We start from the raw sequence: 21,272 nt of genomic DNA, 5'->3' as shown, positions 1-21,272 counted from the left end.
GAGCTTCCGTTCTCTTCTGCTCACCACCTCCTGAAACGTGCAGTTGTGGTGATTCCTCTAAACTAGAAAGGCCTACTTCAGGAGGGTATCCCAGGGATAGGGACATATTTTTAAACCCTTGTACCCCAAATCAAGCATTAAAACTTTGGTTTCTATAAGTCAGAGACAGGATGTCCTTTGCAGGTGGCCAGTGGGGGCCAAGCCCCTGGTGCCCCATCCCACCTTCCCCCTATGGTTTGGAGAAGGCTCGGAGGAACCCAGAGTGACTCCCTGAGGACAGTGAGCTGTGCCACAGCACTCAGAACTGTGGGGTTGCCACGCCTCAGCTAGCTATTTTGTGTGGACTGGCACTCCGTGAAGTGAGGCCTCCTGGGAGACCCTCCAGGTCCCAGGAGGTATGTGTATCAGGAGGATAGCGGATCCTCAGCCTCCCTTTTTCTCCCCCCTTGACTTCTTTCTTGTTATAATTTAGATATGAAGGGTTCTCAGATGCTCATGTGTTGAAAGCTTAATGACCTGTTGGTGATGATTCTGCGAGGTGACTGATCAGAGGAGAGCACATGCCTCATCAAAGGATGAGTGCATCACTCACCAGACTACATGGGGTGGGCGTCTGTATAGGGAGTAGGTTACTGAAGGCCATGCCCCTGAAGACTATGCTTTGCCTGAAGCTCCGGCCTTCTCACTTCCTATCCCCAGAGACACAATTTTGCTCAGGTACACTCTCTTGTGGTGTCCAGCTTTGCCTCATCCCCGAAGCAATGGAACAAGCCAGAGAGAGACTGAAGCCTCAGAGACTAGGATCCAAAATAAGCCTTTCTCCTTAAGTCTCAGGCTTCTTGTCACAATGATGCAAAGCTTACTGAAGAGCCACTAAGGGGTAAGCATCGTTTGTCTGTCAGCTTTCACCAGGGTGGCATCAGGCCCAAAGCAACAGGATCAACAGACTTTGCACAGAAACCTTTAACCCTGAACTAAAAAGTTTCTTTTCTTCTACAGTGATTACCTAGGCTTGGGATGGAGTGTACAAAGGTGGCTGCCTCCCAAGTTCAAGTACACAGGGTGTTCTCTACCCATGGTAGTGAGCACAGTAGTCACCAGGGAGTCACCCTCATGAATCCCTTGAACACAGTACAGAATGGATGAGATCCCCACTGCCCACAGAGTGTGCAGATCTGGCCTCTGCCCACCTCACCTTTACCTCAGCAGTAAAGCCCTCAGGCCCTCCTGCCATTGCAGGGTTCGGGAAGGGGCTCCTTAAGTCCAAAATGAATCCCTGCTTAATGCATGCTGGTAAGATGGCTGTTGGATCTCAGGAACTTTACAGCCTTGCCTCTTTTCCTAACTCAGCATCCTCAGATTTCTCTCAAACCCTTTTCATAGAAACACAGCTTTGAGAATTCTTGTAGAAATTGCTAAAATATTCCCTTATTATGCCATGAAAACAGAAGCAGAGAACGTTCGAGTAAAAACATTTCATTTAAACTAAATATAAATGTGAAGATTTATATTAAAAGTTATTATTTTATAATAATGTTATTATATATGTATATATATATATCACTTATTGTATTAGTTAAATAAGAAAAATGTCATGTTTGGTGAATAACAAATACATTTTAGCATCAACATATACTCTAAAATATCAAGATGAAACTAAATCCATATTATAGAATCAAACAAATTATAATAGCTGTATATTTTTTCTAGAGTTCTTGTTTTCTGAATGTATAATATGACACATTTATAGCATTCATTTTTTGTCTGAAAATGATGAGGTGCAGATTATAATTTCAGGTTTAGATTCTGGGTATTTCTTGGAAAATTGTGAATAGTCTTACTTCTACAAAATCAAAATGTTGGCTTATTTAAAATCTAATATATTCTCTATTTTAACAGTGGCTTTTGAATAAAGTCTACATTAACAAAACAGAATGTGAGGATTTCATACAGATAATCTCCTGGTTTACAGAATTACCAACTATACACTCATTATTAGCTCGCCTTTTTCAACTAGCAGCTTTGATGGCATTCTGCACTTGCAGATTAAGATTAAGATTAAGTGCACTTGCACTTAAGATTGCTTAAGCTGCTCACTTCTTATCTGACAGGAAAGAGTCACAGACTGTCCTGCTGACAGCAGAGCCAGGAGGGCCAGGCTGGGGACAGAGTGTAGCCACAGGAGGGTACACTCCCCCAGCAGGACTCTTCTGACCTGGCCTCAGTCCTTCACCATACCCAGGGGTGTGCCTCCTGTTTGTTTTCTAGGTAGGAACACAGGACTAGGTATTTGGTTTAAAACAGAAAAACAAAAAACAAAAACGTTAATTTTAACATGGACTTTCAGGACTATAGTCACTCAAGAAGAAAATCTTTCTTTCTTATTCACTGAAACTTTGCTGATCTTTACAACAATAATATTCAATGAATTTACATCTATTCCAACTTAAGACAAAGCCAAAACGGCAACCAACAAATTGGGAAAGGATCTTCACCAACCCTATATCTGACAGAGGGCTAATATCCAATATATACATAGAACTCAAGAAGTTAGACTCTAGAGAACCAAATAACCCTATTAAAAAATGGGGTAAAGAGCTAAACAAAGAATTTTCACATGAAGAACTTTGAATGGCTGAGAAGCATCTTAAGAAATGTTCAACATCATTAGTCATTAGGGAAATGCAAATCAAAACCACCCTGAGATTTCACCTTACACCAGTTAGAATGGCTAAGATTAAAAACTCAGGAGACAGTAGGTGTTGGAGAGGATGTGGAGAAAGAGGAACACTCCTCCACTGCTGGTGGGAATGCAAGTTGGTACAACCACTCTGGAAATCAGTCTGGCGATTCCTCAGAAAACTGGGCATAACACTTCTGGAGGACTCTGCAATACCACTCCTGGGCATATGATTCCCCAGCATGCAATAAGGACACATGCTCCACTATGTTCATAGCAGCATTATTTATAATAGCCAGAAGCTGGAAAGAACCCAGATGTCCCTCAAAGAAGGAATGGATACAGAAAATGTGGTATATTTACACAATGGAATACTACTCAGCAATTAAAAACAATGAATTCATGAAATTCTTAGGCAAATGGTTGGATCTGGAAAATATCATCCTAAGTGAGGTGACCCAGTCACAAAAGAACACATATGGTATACAGTCACTGATAAGTGGATTATTAGCTCAGAAACTCTGAATACCCAAGACACAATTCACATATCAAATGACTCCCAAGAAGAAGGAAGGAGAGGTCCCGGTTCCTGAAAAGGCTTGTTCCAGCACTGTAGGGGAGCACCAGGACCGAGAAGTAGGAGGGGGTTGACAGGAGAATGGGCGGCGGGAAGAGGGCTTAGGGAACTTATGGGGAGGGGGGAACCAGGAAAGGGAAAATCATTTGGAATGTAAACATAGAATATATAGAAAAAAAAAAGACAAAGACTCTTTGCTCTGAACTGTGTGTGCCTCCTGTACACACCCCTTTGGGAGCTGGCTGCTCTGCCTTCCTATATATCCTTGCATCTCATGTCATGAAAAAGTGGTAAATAGCTACTTCAGATTTTCAAATCACTTGGCCTTTTCAAAACCACTGTCTGCACCTGTTCTGCACCAACAATTGCTCTGGCTTACATGACTGGTAATGTGTGAGTTCCCAAGGCCAACAGATGTTTTCTGTCTTACTGTGTGGCTAGCACTGCTTGAATGCTTCCTCTTTCCCAAGGCAGTTTTATCACTGGGATGACTAACAGTCCTCTCCATGCATTGCGAAGGCTGCTTTGTGGCAACAGAATCTCTTTTGTCCATTTTTAACCTTATCTTTAAAAGTGTGGTTGCTCCTGAGGCTCAGTAGCCCTTTCTTACTTCTTATTGTTTCCTCCTGATGACCATTTATCTCCAAGGATTCTAACATTCCCCCAAAGTCAAGAGAAATTTTTATCTCCAGTCTAGACCTATCTCTCAAGTTCAGCTTCCTAAACACGCATAAGTCCCACCAAGGGAGCACCATATCTGCTTTGCTGTTTTAGTCCCAGCTTGTGATGGAGACCTAGTAGCACATGACACATAGTGGCAATCAATAAATATTTGTTTATTTATATTTGATTTATTTATTATAAATGATGAGCTCAATCATTCACTTGCTCTCGGCCCCGTAGTTGGCATGCATGTTTCTTTGTGAAGGCCTTAATTTTACAGCTGGGAATGAAGATGGCAAAAGCAGCCCCTTTCCAGGTGTGCCTCAAGGCACATGAAATAGTGAACAAACATGCATTTTATGAATTAAATGCAGGATGCCAGGGCAAAGGGCGAACTTTCAGGCTAAAATATTTACTCCTTGGGACCTTACAAAGACAAAAGTTTGCTCATCCCTCACATAGGATACTGTCTGGTTCAAGGAGATGTTGTATAAGTTAACGGACAGAAGATACTCGCTCACATTTTGTTCTCATCTACTTGTACTTTAACACACTCACAGGGGATGGCAGCCCACATTCTGGTGCTCCCCCCTACTTAACGCAGGGAATCATCAAGGTCTGATACACTGCACTACTGTCTCCTCCAATGTCTTTACCTTAAGTTTAAGAAAGTGCGATCGATATACATTTCCACTTTCTCCTATGTATATAAATAGAGACAGGGAAGGCATAGGTCTCTGGGGGATGGAGTAAAGATGGGAACTTGAAAGCCATGGTCCACGAGAAAGCTGACGGCTGCTCAGAATGCAAGTCCAAGTCCACAGAAAGCTATTCGCTGTTGCTACAGAATGTATAGACTTTATTTTGAGGCAACTCTATGACCAGAGTTTAGAAATGGCATATCCATAAAAGAGGACAATATTTATTACAATAAAATAAAGTGCCAAGAAAATACTACACAAAAGGGAAAAGGAATTTGGAGTCAACCACTCAAGATTTGAGTTTGAACCTTACCATGTATTCCATAAGTGACTTTGTGCAAATCCATTACTCCCTGTGAAGTGAATGTCTTCCTCTGGAAAAAAAGAGTAGTCACCTCTGATGGCAACTTGTGGTGACTACTATGAGCCAGTGGCTTACTCCATTGTGTGATAAAAGCATCATCAACACCAGCACGTGGGTAGACAGGGAAGCTCAGACATGCTCACCTACGTACTTAAAGGAACACCACTTAAAAGAGCCCACTGGTCTGCACAGCGCAGCCTCAGCTACGGCCTAACCAGCCTCAGCTCTTCTGCACATACTATCTTCTATATGGTATATTAGAGCCTGAGAACTACGAGGAGAGGTCTAAATCCCGGTTATGCTAGAACAGTCTTAGCGTCCACTTTAAAGGGGATGGTCTCACCAGTGTTCTTGCATAGGCTCAATCCACAGCCTTTTGAAAATAGGAGAAGAGAAGGTGTGTCTTTCTCTGCATGCAGTGAGAACACCCAAATCTCAGAAGCAAACTGCAGAGAAATATTAGGTATTGAGCATATACCTGGTTACTTTAACAAACCTAATTTCTACTTACTCCATAGGGACTCTCCTGTCTATGCTGTGGAAACCCTCAGCACGCAACCAAGCCATCCCGGGTCAACAGCCCCACCTCACCTTTCCTTCATCGTCTCGTGCACCCTCCCATGTTGGATGCACTGCTCCTCCAGTTCATCATTTCTCTTCTGTAACTTTTCTAGCTTGTCACACAAGTATCTTTTTTCTTGACTGAGTCGAACTATTTGCGATCTAGAGAGGATAAGAACACAGACATAGTAGATAGTTGAGATTCACCTTCCTAGAATGCATTTTTATTGTATAAAACTTAGTATTATCTTAAACTCTATACTTAAGACATAGTAGTGAAAAACAGTTATTTTATATCAAAAAGATTTCAGAAAATCTGAAATGCCTAGTAGAAGGATAGATATTACATCCTAGAGACTGCAGTTACAGCACTGCAGAGGCCTGAGAGGTCACAGTCGGGACCTAGTACAATGGGGGAACCAACAGAGACCAGAACCAACAGATGTTTACTGTGGTGACAGCGGAGGACTCTCAGGACATAAACTATACATTCAGTATCTTGGGTGACAATCCCAACTCTTACAAAATAAGAAAGGTATCTAAGAAGAGTTGTGTCTTTTAAAACTTAAACCCCAGCACTGATGGTACTTCCCCATCCATGCCTACTCTCCCAGCAGTCAGAAGTCACAGTTTTAATTTCTCCACATCATGAGTAATTTTTAAGTTAATAACACCTTTGACATAAAATTAGTTCCCTCCCCAGAAAGCAGTGGTTCATTAATCAAAGCTACCCCTTGTCTTTTGCTCTATAGGGAAGACTTTGGATTTGCTAAGGGGAATCTCACCCCACAAACTGTTCATCCCAAAGAGCACCGTGCCAGCAGGGGTGGGGCAGACTCCATCCACCTCACTGCTCACTCTGCTCTCCTCCTGCTCACATGCATCCTAAAGGCAGCTCGCCCAGATCAGGACCTTCTCTGTCCACAGGTCAGCAGGCTCTGAGACTACCTCTGTTTACCCAAACATCTCCTTAGAGTCTGTCTTTCTGAATTATGCTGTATGTCTCCCCTTCCTTACAGTTTGCAGGTGAGACAAAATATACCCCCCTGCTCCCCTTCCTCTACGTGTGTGTGTGTGTGTGTGTGTGTGTGTGTGTGTGTGTGTGTGTTTCAAGACAGGGTTTCTCTGTGTAGTCCCAGCTGTCATAGACCTTATTATGTAGTCCCAGCGGGGTTTGAACTCACTGCCTCTGCCCTGAGCGCTGTAATCAGAGATGCACAGGACCCCAAGCAGCTCAGGTACTCACTCTGCACTTGCCTCCTGGTAAGAATGCATCCACTCAAAATCACACCCAATGCAAAAGTAATCTAGAATCCTTAATAATATTTTGAATTAAGTACTTGTTCAAAAACTAGCATAGTTAATATAAACTATATTACCACATACACTGAAATAAATACCAAAGAGAAAAAATATCCTTAAACAAAATTAGGAAAAGAATAAAACCCATGGAAAAGAGCCAGCACTTATTCCTAGGCTGCTTTTAAGAAGAATGGTGCCCTTTGCAAAGAAAAGTAGACTTTATAATATCAAAATATTAAGTGCTTACATATAAAAAAACCCCACATGTTTGAAAAGCCATATATTTATGTTTAGATTCATTGTAGTGCTACCTATAGAGAGAAACTTGGTCTTGACCCAATACGTGCAAACTTTATGCAGAATTTTGTCATCAGGACATCAGCTATCTTGCTTACGTGATAGCAGATAAGAGTCTGATAATATGGCTATTTCTTAGTCTTATTTATTGACCTACAATATAATATTTTGATAAGAAAGGGGAAACATTAAATATCATAAGCACAATACAATTCCATCTTATAATTAAGTTACTTTGAACATGCACCAAATACTAATACTGATAACTTCTGTGTGGTAGAAGTTTTCCCCTTTGTTTGTCCATCTTTTTCTGTATTTTGTCATCTTCACAGTGGATCTGCATTTTAAAAGTGCTGAGCTCTAAAGGGGCAATTCCACCTACTGGGCACCCGATGCCCACACTCACTCTTTGAATTAATTTCACTTTTTGCTGTCACATATTTATATAGGAACATATGTACTAAAAAGAATTTAATTCAACACTTGGCAAAATTGTACACACTAGTAGCCTTAAAAAGTGTGTCTGGCTTTTGAAACAATTCCCACTTAGGCATCTCTAGTAAAATAATCATTAAAATATACAAAGTTATAGTTGTATTGTGACGAAAACAGTAAAAGGTTGGAAATGTCATAAACATATAGTAGGTTTATCATGTAGACAAACGATGCAATTACGGTTTTCTTTCTGGAGTATTAACTAGGAAAAGTGCTTACTAATGGGACACACAGAAATCAACTGTAAAATGGCACAGACTATGCTCCTATCATGATATAGGCCACTTTACATGACATATTTACATACATGTAAAAGGATTGACAAGAAGCATGTCAAGAGTCGCAGTGATTATCTTAGGAGCGCAATGCCACAGGAAATGCTTCCGAATTCTTCTTTATGAGTCCCTACGGGAAGGTATCCTTAACAAGCACAAAAATATAGATGCTGGTTTTCAAGTACAGACTGCTATAATATGTGCTATTGTAATAATCCTTTCTGTGTTGTATGTTTTGCTTTCCCCCCTTTATTTATTTATTAAAATAGCATATAATTTATATGACCAGCTTCTGTCATACAATACAGCCTCGCTATAAGTGTACATACGTCATCCTTTATTTGGGTAGAACTGACAATAACACGATACAGCTAGTGGTTTGCAAAGTGAAAAGAGAAAACAGAACACCACACTCACCCACTCCCATAGAAAAGGAAAAATGACTCCAATTCATTTTCATAGAAATGTAGGTAATTTCTGTCTTTCCAGAAGCCTGAACTTTCCCTGCATTTTATGTAGCAGCTATAGTGTGTAATTGCATTTGCATGAATGGAAGACATTTTACTACTATAATTCAGATTACAATGATAATTGCTTTTAAAGGAAAAATATGACACCTTAATTTTTTATTCTTTTGGATTGTGGTTTGACTTTTGGTAACAATTAGCAGAAGGCCACTGTCAGCCTCCTTTTGTAGAATATAATTTTTGTAGCAGCTCAACCTAACATCCTCTGAACATGCAAGTGAAAAAAACAGTTCAACCGGGTGCGTGTTCTTTTACTTCAATTAAACTCACACAGTTGGATACCTACTGCTGCCAAAACAGTAATATAATTTATACATTATAGTCCGCATAGTAAAACTACACTAAAAGTCATTTAACAATATTTATAACACCATAAAATACAGTGTTAAAATATATGAACTGCAATATGTACCAAAATTATAAAATTTGTTTCTCATCATCAGTGATTAAAACCAGGATCATTACTCTAGCTCAATACTCACAACCCTGGTGACAGATTAGAATTCAAATCTTAATGATCAATTTACAATTAACAAGATAGAAGTGAAACAAATTAAACCAACCATTATATATAACGAGACCCCGTGGACTCCCATTGTTCCTCTTAATTACAAAACGCAAATCACGAATACACAACGGGCAGGACTAGACATCAATCCACAGGCCAGCAACCCAGCAAGGCACAATGACAGGAAAACCAAGAGAAGCACAATCACAGGGACCTAGGTCTGTGCTCCTTCCGGTGGGGGTGGGGTGGGGGGGAGGGGAAGAGAGAGAGAGAGAGGGAGGGACGGAGGGAGGGAGGGAGGGAGGGAGGGAGGGAGGGAGGGAGGGAGGCTGAGACCTAGATGAACTTTGCTTGCTCTCAGCAGCACTGGCTCTGCCGGCATGGGCTCAGGCTCATCTTCAGCCAGTGTCCAAAATTCCCTAGGTTGTCCCAGAACAGGTTTTAGATCATAGTGCAAACTGTGCCTCTAACATTTTAATGTGGATTTTCCCAATGTCTAGGGAGAATACGTATTTCTTTCACTTTGACAAAGAAAAATAAGTTGTATCAAAGATATTTGAGTATATTCATTTACCTCCCCCAGCAACCTTGTAGCTATAGCTAAGCTCTCAGTGAACTACAATATGGAGGGAATGGGTCGCTAAAGTTTATGTTCTACTAAAACCAGCCAGAATGTCTGCCTCATGCCAATTAAAAATTAAATTGAATTAATTCTTTTGCCTGATGGTCAAAAACAAGCTATAAAAGAGGCATGGTATGAACCAGGATGCCAGTCTTCATTTTAAAATGGGACATGCCATTCAGAATCCCCAGGGTTTCAGGTGCTGCTCCTTGCACAGTAAAGAATACACACACTGCTAAGCACTGGGCTGATGGCTACGGAGGCTTCCGAGACAGACACAGTCGTCATTGTCATAATACGATATACAGTTTACTTAGGGAGAAACACACACACACACACACACACGTGCACACACACATACAATTACGATACATTTTCTGCAAGCAACCTTGCAGGAGCCCGAGAAGCAGCAGGAGGCTATGAGGGAGTGGTGAGCCCATACTGTGCGTGTCTCTAGTGACTCCTCACAGGCTCTAGTCAAATGCCTAGATCTGTGATGGGGGGGAAGCACATTTTCAGTGTTTTGAATCCATTTGTTTAGTGTGGCATTCTGAATAACACAAAAGGTTTACAGAAATTTTAGCAAGGAAAGGGGGAAATATCTTTTTATTATCAACTAAAAAGAATCATGTTTTATTTTTATTAAAAATTTACTACAGTACTTTGAGAATAACCTGAACCACAACTACTACATGGATTAAATAATTACTCTGGAGACTGAATTTCCACAATGAGAGAACTTTTAACCTCAAAGGCCAGCAGAGATGATTTACTCCAAGAGCTTGTCAGGGTACACAGAAGCATGTCCAGAGGTGATAGGTCTTATTACATAATGCTTCATATTTTAAAAGAAATATCTGGGCCTCTGGGGATTTATAGGTAGTTTCACAGCAGAAGATAACATCAAAACAGAATGTCAAATGGCTATAAAGGAGAAGGTGAGCCTCGGAACTGGGGAAGAAACGAGGCAGGACTGAGGAGAAACCAAAGCACACAAACACAAGCTCTTAACAACCACCGCTCACTGCCTCTACTGCTGTCTTGTGAAACAGAAACAACTGTGGAACATACAACAATCTATGGCATATTCACTACCTACAAGGCCTGGGCTTTGAAGAACTCAGAGAATTCTGTATACTACTATTTTAATCCTTCAGACTGAGAATCAGGTGTTACAGCTTGACCCACTAAGTCATGAGCTCCATCTTTTCTGGGTTCTGTTTAGTCCTACATATTTCATCACAGACTTTGCCCATTAAAAAAATGCTCCTCATATCTTGCCTAGTTAGTGAAGTTTGCGTGTGCTGTGAGAGCAACCCCTGTTACTTAATGGGGGTCAGCAAGCAATGCAGGGGCTTACTGCTGCCCTCCCCAGCTCAGGCAATCACAGAAGGAAATCCTGGATCTATGGTATTTTCCAGTGGTTAGTTTTCACCCAGCACAGTTTAACAACTAATCACATAAATTTGCATTGTATTAGGCACTATAGGCAGCCTAGAGATAATTTCAAATATGTGGGAGAGGGCTTAGGGTGTTGCACAATGCTGGGCTACTAGACTAGCATGTGTTAGGTAGGTCCTGGGATCCATTTCTAACACCACAAAATATGAAACGAAATTAAAAAATGAAATATGTGGGAAAATATGAGCAGGTTCTATATAACTCCTGCATTGTTTTATGTTACAAATGTGATCATTTGTCATCTGTGGATCTGGGTGTGGTGTAAGTCCTGCAACCAATACCATGAGGTTGTCAAGGGGTGCCTCTGTGTGTGTGTGTGTATGTGTGTGTGTGTATGTGTGTGTGTGTGTGTGTGCGCTCATGCTTCTCATTCCTGTCATTAAATGTACTTCCAAATCCCATAACTATCCTGCAACGTGGCTTTAGAAGCACCTTTACAAAGCTGAAGTGTAAGGGCAACATGGTCAACGTTACGTGTACAGAGAAAAGACTGACAAGCCAAGATTTCAATCCAGTTCCTTCTGAATCCCAAAGAGTTCCTTCCTGAATAGTGCTTGTCAGCTACAAAGGAACAGGCTGGCACCAGCAGTCAGACCAGCATGTGGAGGGTAGCACCACACCTGTTTTCCTATTCAGTTATCACTCACTCAATAACTATGCACTGGGTGCCATCTATCTGTCAGATGTGACGGAGCATGTGCAGTGTACCAAGCAGCAGTCAGGACTGAGGGACGGAGGCTCAAGCTCACTACACTGGCATCATGTGAGACTGATTAAGTTAAAGAAGGAGAGTAAGGGCCCAGGGACATATCACAGGTTAGCCCCAGCTCTCAGCGTAACAATTACATCCCAAGAATGTCTACTTTTCTAAGGGAAGTTAAAGCTTAATGTTTCCCCCCTGGGCTTTCCAAACATTAATTCTATGCCTGAGCAGTACTTGCCCCTCCTCTCCTTCTCTCTTAAGAGCCAGACTCTTGTTCTGATGCCTAGGCTGGCTTAGAACTCCTTAGCTCCAGAAATTCCCCTGCCTTAGCCTGCTGAGTAGTTGAGACTGCAGGTGCATGTGTCTATATCCAGCAAGCCTGAACTTTCTTTAGCAGATATAAATACCATGGCCGTAAGAAAGACTCTAGACATTGGTAACAGCAATACGTAGGCCAAGACTCTAACTCTCCCACCTACAAGCTATTCAAACAATTATGCTTTTTTTTTCATGTTTAAAAATAACTAATTACTTTTATATGCTGCTGTGAACGTTAAGTATGTATTATACAAAGCATGTTTTCTTCCTCAGTGTCCCAAATGACTGCCTTAAAGACAGCTTTTGTGTGTTCCTGAAAATCTTGGAAATAGACTGAAATGCCATTATCTATATCAACAGAAGATTGTAGACCTGTTTGACTTACTTATATTCTTTATTATGCTAATGCTATCTTGGCCTTTGTTCCTGATTTTCATGGTTTTAAGTTATAAACACTATTAAAAAGCCAAGTACACATACATAACCATGAAAATATCAAAATCGGTTGCCGGAGCAGCCTGGGGACAGAGTACTCGCTCAACACACACCAGGCCCTGGGCTCCCTCCTTGGGACAGAATGGTTGTCTGGATGGACAATCACAAAAATATTCATACAGAGAAACCTAGTTTCACAGAAAACTTACATTAACACATGGCAAATTTTAGTGTTAAATTACAGTAGAGTAAAAATGCAATTTTAAGGCTAAATTTTGGCTATAAGTAAAAATATTCGAAAAATAATGTATAATGTTACCCAATCACCTACCTGCTCTTTAGTGAGACTTTTTCCAGTTTCTTGGCTAACATGCAGCATTCTTCTTTTAACTTTGTCAGAAATGTGTTCTGTGAGGTCAGCAGTAAATACTGTTCACTTTCTAGAAATAACAATAGCCCACCAATATGAGTCATCTGTAGCTTTGCTCTGTAACACTTTTAATACACAGTGCTAAAGTGCTTCAGATCATTATGCCCTGCCTAGATCCGCCAGATCACTGCCAGTGTCCTAAGTGAAGGACTTGTCATCTGGCGGGACAGAGTCTTGTGAGACATTTATTTTCATAATAAACTTGTATACCAGGAACAAATTTGATCATATCAGCTTGTGTAACATTTTAGCATGCTCATAAACTGTCAAATGTCTCAAATGAAGTCATAAATACTTATATCTTTGAAGTATGCAAGATATTATATTTTTATTTTGACAATTTTACTATAAACAGTGTCAAAAATTCTCACAACCAGATAATTCGAAATTAAAACCGAGGAATTCTCTGCTACACTGCACTTGGTGATTGTTGGTTCTTATCTGCCCGTGTTTTACCCCCTTAGAGCTCGGATACGCTCCAGTCTTGAGGTGAAATACACAACTGTCCTTAGAAATTTTATCATACTTTCGGAGACTAAGGAGAGTGTGATTTGTGTATTTGCAAAATAAAAGATCTTAAAGATGATTTTAACAGTTAAAACCTTTCCCAACTCTCAGGTTCTGCCCCAAACTCTTGGTCCAGGATTCTACTAGCAATGGGCCAAGGACAATTTCTCCTATGAACTTCTCTTTGTGTTAGTTTTATAAAAAAAAATCTACACAATCTTGTGGATTCTTTTTTTCATTTCTTCTGGCTAAATGCTAAGAAGAAACTCTCTACATGAGGTATCATGATAGCCAACTTTATAAGTAAATAAATCCTTTAAAGAACTTCAGGTTACCAATAGGTGAAATCATTCTTTAACATATCTTTAAATATAATATGCATTAAGTTCTGTGAAATTCAACTGTAAATAATTTTCCCTTTTCAATTTTCGCTAATGTTCGGAGTGGGGGAAGCATACAGCATACAAAGCAAAATAAATCAAGGCTCTAAAATTAAGCAACATTTTTTCTGGAAGAGACAGGATCAATTAAACGTTTGTTTTAATGGTACAATCAGCGTGGAGTATGTGGTGTGGAATTATAATGGCTGACACTGTCTTGTTTTGACTAACACTGTCTGTGAACACACAACTCAAAAGCGAAAGGAACTACATAACGCTCTGACTGCACACATCAAACTGCCTATTTTCAAAGTGCATTTTACTTTCAAATTAAAGGTAAAGAGTTACTGGCCAACTCAGTCTGCAGAATAGTGCCAATGTGATGAAAGATGGCGATTTTGGGCCAAGCTGCCAGCTGTGGTCAATGCCTTGTATTAGTGAATTTTAACAGCAGTTCTGAGAAGCTGACGAATGCAGAGGATTAAGCATCACTCTAGACTGCATTGGGGGAGGTGGGGAAATCATACAAATGCTAAAAATGTTCGAAGCTGCAAAGATTAAATAAAGGAACATATCAATTTGGAGGCACTGAATTACATCCAGCTGCGACAGTGAATTAAGAACCGATTAATGGCTAAAGCTTTTCTCCAGTTTGGATGCTGAAGCAAACTCATTAGGCTTTTAGAGTAGCTATAATGTGTGTACTGTGGGAACTGTTCAATGCTATTCAGGAGACTCTAACTGTAAGCTCAGAGCATTTCCCGCAGAGCTTCTGATGCTATTTTCTTTATATAACATGTGTGCCTGAAAACCCAGCCAAAAACAAGCCCTTTGTTTTTCTACTTTGTTGTGGTCTCTCTCAGCTTTACGTTTCTTGAACACAGGTAAATAAACTCATAATCCAGATGGTGCAACAGATGTGAGAGCAGCACTCTGAAGTCAACAGACAGTGGGCAATACTTCCCATTTTCTCTTTTAAACGCTAACTAATATGTAATTCGGAATCTCCGGTGTAGTTAGCATCTGCTCCCTTCGGCCAGCCAAAGGTTACAGGTGTTCCTGATGTCATTTCACAGTAAGGCGTGGGCCCGGCTCTAATCTCCCCCTGCCACCCACCAGCTTTGTCGTGCTGGGTCTCCATTTGCTGTATCTTCTGTGTCAGCTCCTGTTCTCTCTGCTGGGCCTGAAGGGCTTGGGCCTTTGCTTCGTTGCTAAAGCTTTGCTGAATGCTATCTTTTTCCAGTCTGCAAAACAGAGAGGAGACAGACAGAGACGTAATCTGCAGGTGCACAGACCTGCATCATTCCCCCACAGACCACAGGCTGCAGACAGGTAGTAAACTAAAGCAGAAGCAGCTAATCTTTCTGTAGTCTCCCCATTCTGCAGGAGAGAGAAAAATCCAAAGGACTCTATACAGTGTAGTACACTCACAGAAGTCCAGTCAGACTGAAAGGTGAAAATTAAAAATTTAAACAAAATCATAACAATGAAAAGGTTGGATTTTGTAACCTGATTATTTGTGTGTGTGTACGCGCGCGCGTGCGCGTTGGGGAAAGGCCTGGAGCCTTCAGAAGTTTACCTTATAAGCCCCTTCCCCTGAGAGCCACCTTGCTGGCCCTGACTTCACGGCACACAGGCTTTCTGTTCTGTCTTGTGTTGTTAGCATCAGCCGTTCATCTTCTGGGTAGTCACTATTTCCTGAGACTGGGAAATTCTAGGAAGAACGTGACTTAATTCTTAGTCTTGGGAAAATTTACTTTAAAACTAAGCCTCGTAGACTACTTCTGGCTTTCTTCCAAGATGTAAGATACAACTTCAAAAATACTGGCAGAGGCCGTTGAGAGGCCAGCGCCACACGCCTGCTCTCATTAAGAACTTTCGTACACCAGGCTGCACACCGTGGATGGACAGGAGTGTGGGCTTGAGCTACTTCCTCATCTCTTCATGCTAACATTTCCTTTTGGGTCATGCTGACAGAATTGCAGGATGAAGACAACATCCTATCAGTGGCTCTCTTTACAAAAACACCTTCTTTTTCTTGTTTCATTTTGTTGAGACTGATCTCACATAGGGAGGATGGCCTCAAACTTGCTAGGTAGCCGAGGAGTACCTGGGATTTATGATCCTGTCTCTATCCCCTGAGTGCTGGGTTAGACACATGCGCCATCATGCCCAGTGTTGTGAAGTGCTGGGCGCTCACAACAGGGATTTGTGCACGTCAGAGCACTTCACCAACTAGGCGACATCCCCACCCAGAGAGGAACTCCCTAAATAAGCTGAGGCGGAGGGGGAGCACGGCCCTGGTCACACCGACATTGGGCTCATGTTGCACACCACATCTGAACCCTTGCTGGGTGGGTTCTTCAAGCTCTATGAGAAGCAACATGAGGGCTTCCTTCAATTAAGGGACTCGCTTATTTCCAACTCTGATCTCCTTGTGGGCATTTCTCATCCATGCTGCTTTAGTTTACTAATTGAGATATTTACTGCCTAGCCTTTGCCAAACTAAAAATAAACAGTTCCATAAAGCTATCGCTACCAGTCTATGTACCGCTGTGGAACTTCAATTCACTGGCTTCTAATTATATGGCAACATAAGGGAAGCCTGTACTGAGATTGGTCAATGTGTGTAGTAGTGTTGTAGTGTAAAGCCCAGAATGAAAATACACCCACACCTCACTCAAATGGAATCATCAGGGGTCCATGCTAAATGTGAAATAAGGTCCCTTCTGGTACTTCTAACAACAACACCCCCTGGATGTGCTCCAAGGTCTTGTCTCACACTCAGTTCCAAACTAGTATATCGCAACAAATGGATAGTCAGACGAGGCTACTTTTGCCTCCCCCTTCACACCACGTATTTTCTGGCTAAGGATCACTGCACATGTTTCTTCCTCTTCCTGGAATGCCCTGGCCCACCCAGCCAACCCCCTATACGATACACAGTAGGCCTCTTGGGCAAACCTTAAAATTCTACCCTTTCTCCTGTCTCTTCTAAATCAACTATTCTGCCCTGGGTGACCTTGGCACGTTCTGCATCCACCCTATAGTGATGCCATACATTTATTATTGGTTTACATGTGTGTTTCCTTTATAATCTTAAATTTTCTCTATCCTAAATCTAATCAGGACTCAGAACATTAAAAATAGGCAGTGCATGCTAAATGACTGGGTGTTCCTAAGCTCTGAGTTGCAGAACCGACTGGGCTGAGGGAGGACTGGAGGGGAAAGGAAGGGAAAAGAGGGAGGGTAAGCCTTTAGGTGAAAAGGGAGGATCTGTCCAAGTCTCTATGAGCAGGCAAAGCTTTTTAAGGTCTTAGAACAGAGTGTCACACTAGTTCAGCTTATAGTAACACTGCACGCCATAGGTCCTTCGGCCGAAAGGACTGACTTGGGAGCCTTCTGTGCTCTTCCAGTCAGCAGCCATATCCGAGCCTGAGCACAGGACAGGGCCTAGAGATGTATAAATGAGATGACTCTGTGTTGACTGTGCATCAGAGAAGGGAAAAGGGCATTACCAATAGTGTGGGACCAGTCAGACAGACACTGCATGGTGCCAAGGACAGACTCACAGTTCCCAACATAAATCCTAGCAGTTAGAAGCTGCCTGGTAAGTGATATTTCAAGCTGACTAAAGAAAGAACCACAGGATAGCTGCGCTCTCTTCCCCACTGGCTGTTCCTCTGCCCTCCCCCAGCTGCTGCTCTACTTGCGAGGGTATATATGACACTTTCCATGGAAGAAGGAATGGTACATTGCTGATTTTTGACTTCCTTCCCCCTTTGCCAGCCCTCGGCTGTTCCCCTTTCCCATTATACAATCTTTCTGATAAGGCCAACTTCTCAAGAAATCATAGACCATCATCAGATCTGAAAGGAAATCCAATTTTCTTTCATATACCATCTCATTTTAGACCTAACCAAATAGCAAAACACAATCAACTTTGAAAACCCTGATGGCCATAAACAATTTGAAATTCATTCATAAGTTACACAGTGAATTATTTCAATGTAGAAGTAAGAATAACACTATCTTTCCTCAAGGAAAACTCTTTCATAACACTCTAGAGAGAATGTATCAATGAACATAAAGAGTTAACTAAAACCACTCGTGTTCACATGACCCACTAAGTATTTTTCATTCTGTATGTGAAAGACATTATACTAGGCATCGTGTCTATTGAAAATAAGGCTTAGTGGGTCTTGACTCTAGAAGGGATTTCAGATTAGGCAAAGACAAACAATAACCTCTATGTTATAATGGTCCATGAGAAAGGTAGAGATGGAAGGCTACTAAGAGTCAGAAAGCTCAGAGACTAACCCACAGTAGCTTGATTAACTCATGAAGACATCCTCTCCCACCTATAGGCTTTCTCTCATTAGTTTTCTCACAGTTACTGATGGTCACATTTAACAAAGGTTGCACTTATCCCTATGTGGTTCTGCAAACCGGAACTCAAGCAATAGTTGTAGGGAATTTCTTAGTAATTATATTCACACTGGCTAAAAACTAGAAACAACCTAAATGCTTATTACCCACTCTATGACTCACGTGTGTGGAATCGCCTAGCCAGAGAGAACCTGGAATCCCATCAGGAATGGAAGAAGCTATGGTGTACAGGACTCCTGGATGAATCCTAAAAGCAGCATGTGTGGGAGCCATATTTACCATCTACCATCTTGTGTACTTAGTGCTCTAGACTAGGAAAGCCTACATGATGGCGGTTCCATGGTGCCAGACCAGGGTAGACCATGTGTCGCCATCCTGGTGATGGGGGAAGGGTATGAGAGACGTTTTGGGCTGACAGGAAATGATATGTGTCACAACTGTGATACCTCAAACACTTTATATACTTCTTACAACACATGCAACCACACCTAAAATTTGCCACTACTGCCATGTGGGTCAGTTCATGCCTACGGCCCCAGCATTGGAAATTGTTGAGCCTGGCTAGGACTGCCTAGTAAGTTCCCATATCAACAAAATTTGACTTTTATTGAACTTAAGTTTGCTTCAATAAAGCTAATTATTAAAAGAAGCAAATACTGTAAAAATGGGGACACATCCCCTTCTTCTCCAGTGACAGCCATAGCCATGACCTAAGAGCTGACAGGCTCATGCTCGCTTGTTGAGACAGGGCCGCAGAGTGTAGGCCCAGCTGGCCTGGAGCTCTCTGTACAGTCGAAGAACCTGCCTTTGCAGTCCAAGTGCTAGGCTTAGAGGTGTGCAAACCGTGACAGCATTTTTTTTTATTTGGTTGTTTTTAATAAAAGAGAATAACAAGGACTGATGGGTACTAGACAGGCTTCAAAAATATGCCAAATTGTCCAGTGTGCTGCTGCATGTCTTTAATCCCAGCACTCGAGAGTCAGAGAGAGATTTCTGTGAGTTTAGGGCCAGCCTGGTATACAAGGCAAGTTCTAGGACAGCCAGGGCTAGATAGATAGAGCTTAACCCAAAAGAAAACAAAACAATAACAATAACAACAACAATATCCACGTATACTTAGCTTTTTTTCCTCTTTTCTCTACTTATGGTTCTGGCTGACTACATTTTCTAAAACATCCACAATGCTACTTATAATTGTATTTTCCATATCACTGATTATATTAAATTTTTCCATTTTACAATGTTAGAGAACAAAAGTGACCTGTTAGCTCTCTATAAAGTTATTGATAATTCTCAAGTACAACAATCATTCTCCAGTCTATCATTTTTGGACCTATAGTGTTATCAATATCACTAAGTGGTGACTAAGGCCTCCCTCCCATCTGACACATCTCTCCTTAATTTACTCTGAGACCTGGAATGCCACCATTGCACATACAACAAATACCTTGGGGGCCTAAGTTGTTTATTTTTAAAGCACAGCCCTTTGTGGCAGTCACCTCCCTGGTTGAAGAAACTTCTGAGAAGCTGGGATCCAAGCTGGGAAGTTGTGGAGCGCTTGCATAGCATGTCCTATCTCTAGAGTCACTACCACTACTGCCATGAAAGAGCATCTGCAACAACAAAGCTTTGCACAGCTTACACGCTGACTAACCAAAGACTCTTCTGGAAGGAATGTGGAGAGAGGCAGAAGGCAGGAGCTTGGCGAGGGTGGTAGTTTGGACACTCGGTACCCATTTGTCTCAGATCGACGACAACACTAATCTTGATCACTTGGTCTGTATCATTAACATACTTGGAAATGTTTAATGACTGTTCTTATGGGCTAGGGAAGAAATCTTTCATTTGTAGAGTGAAGCAACATCCACTATAGGCATTTCCACTACAACCTGTTTTAAAGTACCAGAGACCCATCACTGGCCTAATGGCTGGGAAGAAAAATACGAGATTGCCCACATGAGCTGGTATCAAGCAGCCTCGTAATGGATGGGGTTGGGTGAGCTCTCTCGGATTTCTCGGATTTGTAATTAATAGGCAATCTGTTAGAAGATGCAGATATTATGCAAATATCTTATTGTAATAACAATATCTGATTTGCAACGTAGATGAGATACGATTTGCACGTAGTGATGATAACGACCTTTCTACTCCCATAATCCCTTATGCATATTAGTTACTATTAGCTAGTTGGTTATTGTCCTGCATGGAAGAATCTCCTTTTTCCATGAGTTTACTCATCTCACTTTGGAGTTCTGGATTGACTCATACTGTACTCAATGCATGATAATCCATTTTGACTACTGATTTGAAGATTCAACTCTTCCTGCAGTCAGGTAATAGAGCCCCATTCAAACTGTTTCTTGTGTGACAAGCCCTTTTTGTCCTTGTATGTCAAGTCTTTCTAGCCCAGGATGCCGTGGGCTCATTTTATATGGCCTTATGCTTTCTTGGAACCAGCATTTGTCCAGGAAGTCCTTTTATGCATTCCAGTGGAGAAACTAACATGTGTCATTGGGGCATCAACCTCCTTGTTTATGTGGGTGTTGAGAATGTTTCAATAATACTAGGCTCTTTATTAATAACAGGAAAAAATTTTAAAATCCTCTTAGCTACTGATCATTTGACAAGCTAGCATTTACTAAAGTTTATCACAAACTAAGTTCTTTCCGTGTTTTTTATATCCCTCCCACCAACCTCATTGGATAGGCTGCTTTTTTGTTTTCATTTTACAAGTAAGGAATCCTGAAGGTTATATAATTCTTCTTGGTTCCTCAGTTAAAGGTATAATCTAGGATTCCAATACTCTCTGCCTTTGACATTCAGGGATTTGCTTCTCTTCAGTCACTTATAAGAGATGCAGAGAAACTATAGAGGGTTAAAAAGACTTTGGGATCTTATGTCAGTCATCCACACATGTAAGTCTCATGTGTCACATCCTGAAGGCCAGGATGTGACTAACCACTTCCCCATCTGTCCTGTATGTTTGGGGCCATATCTTCCTAGTGTGTACATCTCTTGTGCCAAGGAAGACACCACCCTCTGCATTAAAACTGAAAGGTATCATGGACAGTCTTTGC

The 21,272-nt window shown here is 41.4% G+C and overlaps 1 protein-coding gene across 5 annotated transcripts in view; it reads right to left on the bottom strand.

The window, feature by feature from the left end:
* Sdccag8 (SHH signaling and ciliogenesis regulator SDCCAG8) overlaps positions 1-21,272 on the bottom strand; it is a 195,275-nt gene that overhangs the window by 58,697 nt on the left and 115,306 nt on the right. For 3 of the 5 annotated variants that reach the window (XM_052200141.1, XM_052200138.1, XM_052200139.1), the window contains 3 exons: positions 14,923-15,050; positions 12,821-12,929; positions 5,577-5,708 (listed from right to left, as the gene is read on the bottom strand). In XM_052200141.1, the coding sequence (XP_052056101.1) occupies positions 5,577-5,708; positions 12,821-12,929; positions 14,923-15,050 (369 nt within the window). Of the gene's footprint in view, positions 1-5,328; positions 5,432-5,576; positions 5,709-12,820; positions 12,930-14,922; positions 15,051-21,272 lie in introns of all 5 variants that reach the window. The other 2 variants (XM_052200140.1, XM_052200142.1) reach the window with 2 other exon arrangements.

This window comes from Apodemus sylvaticus, chromosome 12 (genome assembly GCF_947179515.1).
Source record: "Apodemus sylvaticus chromosome 12, mApoSyl1.1, whole genome shotgun sequence".
NCBI lineage: Eukaryota > Metazoa > Chordata > Mammalia > Rodentia > Muridae > Apodemus > Apodemus sylvaticus.
Note: the sequence above shows the minus strand (reverse complement) of the source record. Positions and strands in the feature narration are given on the sequence as shown.